The 6,034-nt window shown below is 44.1% G+C and overlaps 2 protein-coding genes across 5 annotated transcripts; one reads left to right on the top strand and one right to left on the bottom strand.

Moving 5' to 3' along the window:
* Positions 1–2,696: 2,696 nt before the first annotated feature.
* On the bottom strand, positions 2,697–3,143 carry LOC112343925 (probable phosphatase PSR2). Its single transcript, XM_024668025.1, has one exon. The coding sequence runs from the start codon at positions 3,141–3,143 to the stop codon at positions 2,697–2,699; it is 447 nt and encodes a 148-aa protein (XP_024523793.1).
* Positions 3,144–3,414: 271 nt separating this feature from the next.
* On the top strand, positions 3,415–5,084 carry LOC112343926 (eukaryotic translation initiation factor 2-alpha kinase-like). 4 transcript variants are annotated; one of them, XM_024668028.1, is made up of 8 exons: positions 3,415–3,486; positions 3,554–3,670; positions 3,724–3,780; positions 3,843–3,968; positions 4,037–4,495; positions 4,543–4,697; positions 4,750–4,916; positions 4,974–5,084. In XM_024668028.1, the coding sequence occupies exons 2-8, from the start codon at positions 3,562–3,564 to the stop codon at positions 4,975–4,977; spliced, it is 1,077 nt and encodes a 358-aa protein (XP_024523796.1). In that variant the 5' UTR covers positions 3,415–3,486; positions 3,554–3,561; the 3' UTR covers positions 4,978–5,084. The 4 variants fall into 4 exon arrangements, with proteins under 4 accessions (XP_024523796.1, XP_024523797.1, XP_024523794.1 ...); XM_024668029.1 differs by having other exon boundaries at positions 3,415–3,491; positions 3,727–3,780; XM_024668026.1 differs by having other exon boundaries at positions 3,415–3,491.
* The last annotated feature ends 950 nt before the right edge of the window (positions 5,085–6,034 follow it).

Raw genomic sequence — 6,034 nt, 5'->3', positions numbered from 1 at the left:
AAGGCATACTCTAGCTCCTGTTTGTATATCTATTTTTATTTTGCATTCGGTTTAACCCAAGTTCTATACCATACTAGCTAGTGGAGTACCCATATCCTTGTGTTAAGCTACTGATATGCTAAAATAACACTAAACTTTATTTGGCTCTGTTTAGCTCTATTTTGTGTGTTAATCTTGGCATTAGGATATTTGATGCTCTAGGACTATTCTTATGTCACTTCATGCTTCTATTCTTTTGCTTCTTGGGCTAAATGCTCAAGAGTCGCTCTATACTCTAGTTCCTTCGCTCCTTAGCTGCAAGCTTGGGAGTTTGATTCCATTCCTTTGTTTAATGGATTAAGGCCCTAAAACTCGGGTTCCACTCCACTGTCCTTAGACATGTGGCATATAAAAAGTTTAGGTTCTGCTTCATAGTTATCCTATAATAAATCACTATAGAATAAAGGGTGAAAACCATGTGTGCTATACTAAATGTTTAATAAATGCTACTTGAACTAGTGGAAAAATGCTTGTCAAACACTAATCCTAAGACTTAGCATTGGTAGTTCATAGCAATTGTAAAGGTGAATTCAACTCCATTAATAATATCAAATCATGACCATATAGAAGTTCATATAGTGAAGCACTAATGAAACTTTGTACCCCTATGCCATACGTATACTAAAAAAGTGGCAAATAATCAGCCCAATTTAAATCCTAATCATCCTTTTGAAAGTCTGAATACTATTATACCAAACCATTGGTTCATAAATGATAAGCACTTGTGAAAGTGTTGTGTATCCTTAGCTAAGACATTAAAATATGAAATATCTTAACTATAAATATGAGACTTTATTTGAGAGAATCTACTATAGACATGAATGCTAAAATACCTCTCAATTTTGGAAGAAGTATTTAACAATAGTCACAAGTGCACTAGCAAAAGCACTGGCTTCCACCTAATGAATCAAGTAGTTAGAGGCAATAATGATATATTCATTGCCATGAATTAACTATGGAAAAAGGCCCTATCAAATCAACATCACCAACTTAAATGGATAGGAAATTACAATTGACTCCAATTGTTCTTCTGTAACATGAAGAGTATTATGAGTTTGGCATTAAACATAGCTATATATATATATATATTGAATAATATCATATCACATCTTTGACTAATAAAAAGACATGTGTAGCTTCTTAGTCACATGATAATGTACAATATACTTGTTTAGAATAGAAGAGTCATGGTAAGCGTGAAGAAAGAGTAGAATAAAGATTGAAAGCACTATATTACCTCACCAACTTCATGTGAGTTTTTATGGATGACTTTAACATCTTTAGCAGCAAAAAATAACATCCCCAACATCTTGAGAAATGTTTCATCAAATGTCAAGAAAACAACATCACCTTAAACCTTGACAAATCTACCTTCTTTGTCAAATCTGGCATCCTACTTGGACACATCATCTGCATAAAAGGCATCCTCGCCCGCCCTGATCGGGATTTCTGGTGCAAGCAGCCAGCATCGCGCTCCAGGCGACTATCGTCTTGCACGGCATGTCATCAAAGACCTTCCGCGTGTCTGCCAGGCTGCTGCATTTCCCATACATGGTTAAGAGGGCGCAGCACACGACTGGATTGCTCGCGATCACAGGTGGCGCGGCAATGATCTGGGCGTGGATCCGGATGCCCGACTGGAGATCGGGGCAATTGGCGCAGGCGGCAAGCGCGGCGACGAACGAGACGTGGGTGGGGCGGACAACTGAATCGCTGGTGAGGGCGAGGAAGAGATGAATCGCTTGCACGCTCTGGCCGTTTGCGCAGAGCGTCGAGATCATGATGTTACAGGAGAAGGCGTTCTTGTGGACGAGATCGTGGAAGACGGACCATGCATCCGGGAGGCTGGAGCACTTGCCATACATGAGGATGAGGAGATTGCTGAACAAGGGGTGGTGGCGTAGGTCGAGGGTGGCGGCCAGGTGGCGGTGCAAGAGCTTCCCTCCCGGGAGGGACTTGGAATCACCACATTGGCGCAGAAGAGTCGCGATTTGGCGTGGAGATGCCTGCAGGAGGCACCGCGATCACTCCTCTTGCTACTTCGCTGGATGTCATGGCAAAGACACACTCTCTCTCTCTCTCTCTTTCTCTCTCTCTCTCTCTCTCCATGATCCTGTGAAGAGCTTCATATGGATCATCACATTTTTGTCAATAGCTTCACATAGGCACTAAACAACAGACATAAAAGAACTCAGAAGCAATCAGTCTTCTAAGCATCTTATCCTCTGGCATCAAATGTTGGATCAGTGATGTCCTTTTTGAAGTCTCGCTTGTTGTTTGAGGTGGGCACGTGCTCCTATTGGTGTTCATGGGGTGTTGCAAAGCTGTGGGCTCTCAATGTAAAGGGGATTTCCTTGGCAAAAGAGCTTGAAAATTTGGTGTGCTGTTTTTCTTGTTTTGCCATTTTGTTTTACATGAGACATGTAGGAAATCCTGAGCTCAAAAGTTCACTAAGATTCATTTGCATAAACTACACTTTGGCAGAAAAATTATAACATTTATTACAAAATACAATAATCAGTTAAAAACAACCCATTCATCATCGAATGGATCTAGGACGTACAATTTGCCTTGCTTCTCCACACATTGTCCAATATTCCAGCGATGGGTAACTTTGGTAAAATCCACACACTTTGACAGCGCAAGAAGGAATGGGGTTACATCTGCCAAGAAGTGGTCATCCTTTGACCCTCAAACTTTGGAGCCACCACCACGCTCTCTTGATGACCTTGGTAGAAGTCAATAATGTCATCCAGTGCCACCACCCGCTTGAAATCCCGAAACCCTACATGGTCAAGATTCTTGACTTTCGTCCCGTCCTTTAGAACAACGCAATTGCCACCATGTAGCCTCCTCGACACAAGCCCCCCAGTAGGATCCAGATGGTCAACCACAAGGTTGACATACTTCTCCTGGGCGGCACTAAACACCACGATATCGTACACTTTTGAAACCTTCCCCAGAAATTCATCTATGCCTGGTCTCTTCATGATGTGGAGTGGTGCATCATCGTCGAATTCCATGCTGAAATCTACAGAAGAGACGAGATCCTTATGAGCATATACCAGTGTATTGTCTAGATCGAGAATGAGTGTCTTCTTCATGATACCCTAAAAAATGACTCGTATTCCGTGGAAATGAAGAAGGGCCACAAAAGGTGACCAAAGGTGCCACGTCTGCCCTAAACTCTATCCGATGTGGCCTTTTGTATTCTTGTACCCTACTATTGGCAAGGGAGCCGGAGGAGCGCGTCGATCCTCAATGCAGCTTAGATTCCAAATCTAGAGCCTCCGTGATCATCTGGCAAGGGCAGAGGTGAGTGCGCTGCTGGTTTGCAGCCTACTGTTGGCGAGGCAGAAGGAGGTGAGAATGCAATTGTAGCAAGTTTGTTGTGAATCCATTGACGGACAGCTGATGTGCGCATTCTAGGCTCCAGCCGTTGGATAAGTGCAGTAACGACTCCTCAATCTCTTTTGTGCTTTCAGCAACGACTCACAATGTTAACACTGACCAGAGTCCACCATGGAGAGGAAGAGAGCTGCTGGTCCGAAGAAACTACACACTCAGAAGCGATCCGACGTCATGCTCGAAAGGACCCGCCCACTGGATCCGATTAACCGAGCTCGATCAGGTTGGTCAAAACTTGAAACATCTGCACTTGTCTGATGAAGATCCTCGTTGAAGCAGGAGCAGGAGAAACTGATCATGATGCATCCGCGTTGCAGGCTGCTCCTGACGCTGGTACGAGGAATTCCTTTTGTTGGCTGACACGACTCTTTGCTGGTTTGATTCATGACTTGCAGAATATGTTCGGCAATTCCTCGCAATGGCACAACGCTTGGAGAGATTCAAGATGCTCTCGGCGAATGTTGTGACCGGGATCGTGGAATCGATCCAAAAGGGAGGGGAGACTCCAGTTGCAGCAGCAGGTGGATACAATAATTTGTCTCTTTGGCATCTTTTCGCTTCTGAGTGGCCCCTTGTCTCTCTTGTCCAGGCCGCTTCTGCAGCAGCTACGAAGTGCTCGCTTGTGTTGGCCAGGGGGCGTCCGGGAAAGTATACAAGTGCCGTAGCAAGGAGGACGAACAAATCTACGCCATCAAAGTCATCAAGGTTCGCACAGCAACGAAGTCCAGAGACCAGGATGTCGCGCTCGTCTTCAAGGAGGGAGAGATGCTCCAGCGCTGCGAACACCCCAACATAGTCAAATACTTCGACATGTGGAAGGAGGAAGGCGAGCCGGGCAAGTCGAAAGTGTACATTGTCATGGAGTTTTGTGGCCGCTCGCTCCAGTCGGTGCTCCTCGGCGGCGAGTCACCACCTGCAGATGCGTTTAGGCAGCTTCTTCAAGCTGTGGCGCATGTGCACGACAACGTGGGTGTTCATCGGGATATAGCACCACACAACATCTTCGTCACAGACGATGGACGCATCAAGCTGGGAGATTTCGGTCTTGGTAGGCAAATGAAACATCTCTTCCATCTCTCATTTGTTGGCTTACAGCTAAAAATAAGGAGTCCATGCTCGAGACCGAAAATATCAAGAAGGGGAGAGCAGTTTACTACTCTCCCCAGCGCCGGAGCAACTCAACCTACACTGACATGCTTGCGCTTGGAGTTATACTCTTCGAACTTCATTGGAGGTGTCCCCCGGACCAGGTTTGGCTGCAGTTTGTGCAACGTGCTTGCTTAGTTCGGTGAATCTGTGTAGGAAAGGGAGTCGGTATTGATTGACGTCCGGGATGGCGTTTTACCAGCAGACTGGGCGTACCAACACCCATCAATTGCGCCCAAGGTGTTGGAGCTGGTCGCAGCAAGACGCGACCAGCGTCCATCCGCGCGCGACATCCTCTGTGATCCTGCCTGGCAATCTGTTTGGTGAGTTTCTTTCATTACTCTGATTCTCTGCTTGGCTTCTAACATGTCTGTTTGCAGCTGATCGTTGTAGTTGTTTAGATTTACTTGCTCCTTTTTGTCATCTTTGTAGTCTTGGTCTTTTTCAGCATGCTGATTTCGATTCAGAAATATGAATTCGTTGCCAGTTCATTGCATTTCTGCCAGGCCGAGTTGTTCTCGATCAAGGTTGCTGAACAACTCAAGGGCTTCCGACATTCTTGTAGTCAGGTTCGGTTCAAGGAACAGGATTGGTAAACAGCACATTGACGGGAGATGCAACAGCGTGGTGTCCACAGCTGGCTTCTTGTAGGGTCCATGCATCTCAGCTCAAGTGGGCAGAGATCGAGTGGAAGCTGGAGAGCTATCCCAATTCTCGGGAGATGCGATGAAGAAAATGGCGGGATTGTTGATTTTTGTAGAGAGAATATTCGCACCTTTGACCTGTTGACCTTTTTACAGGAAAACGTTTTCCTACAGGCCTTTCTGAATTGAATCCAAGGAACCTGGAAGTCAAAACAAGAGATTAGCTTCAGAACACTCAAAAGCTCACCCCTGCAAGTTCTGTTGGTACAGGGTGAATGAGTTTCTTTTTGCCCACTCAAAGCCCCATTTTTGACGAGTCTGCAAAATTATAGAAAGGAAGAGTCAAATGGAGAGAGAGAGAAATATATATATATGAATTGATCCAGGTTTCTTGTTTTTTTCATACCTTGAGGAACCAATCGTTAAATTCCACTGATTTCTTTGCATACTTGAATGCAAAGAATAGCAAATAATGAAGCTAGGTGCTTGGTTAGATTGAGGCAAGTTTTCAAATAGCTAGAACAAACTTTAACTCTTTTAAGTTGTTTAGTGTTTAACCATCATGACATCAATCTTAAAACACGTCCAGAAGTTGGATTTTGTGCCCTCTAGATTAATGATGTTAATTTTAGACTCTTTGTCAGTGTTAATCCTTGTAATTTATAGGATAATATAGAGTTTCTCAGTTTTATATAGTTTTTCAAATTTTACTTGATACTCTTCCAGTTCTAGATATGAGGCAAAATAAAGAACTTCATAGTTTTTTATATGAAAACTTTAAAGTTGGTAGATTAGAG

The sequence above is a fragment of the Selaginella moellendorffii genome, unplaced genomic scaffold (genome assembly GCF_000143415.4).
Source record: "Selaginella moellendorffii unplaced genomic scaffold, v1.0 SELMOscaffold_318, whole genome shotgun sequence".
Classification (NCBI taxonomy): domain Eukaryota; kingdom Viridiplantae; phylum Streptophyta; class Lycopodiopsida; order Selaginellales; family Selaginellaceae; genus Selaginella; species Selaginella moellendorffii.
The sequence above is the reverse complement of the archived record's forward strand: the minus strand, read 5'-3'. Positions and strand labels throughout refer to the sequence as shown.

What these genes read in the sequence shown, in the direction of transcription:
- LOC112343925 (XM_024668025.1), bottom strand. Translation starts at nt 3,143, where the DNA reads ATGAAGAAGACACTCATTCTCGATCTAGACAATACACTGGTATATGCT.
- LOC112343926 (XM_024668028.1), top strand. Translation starts at nt 3,562, where the DNA reads ATGGAGAGGAAGAGAGCTGCTGGTCCGAAGAAACTACACACTCAGAAG. An exon ending in GATTAACCGAGCTCGATCAG is followed by an intron (nt 3,671 to 3,723) that starts GTTGGTCAAAAC and finishes TCCTCGTTGAAG; the next exon opens with CAGGAGCAGGAGAAACTGAT. An exon ending in GGAGGTGTCCCCCGGACCAG is followed by an intron (nt 4,698 to 4,749) that starts GTTTGGCTGCAG and finishes GAATCTGTGTAG; the next exon opens with GAAAGGGAGTCGGTATTGAT.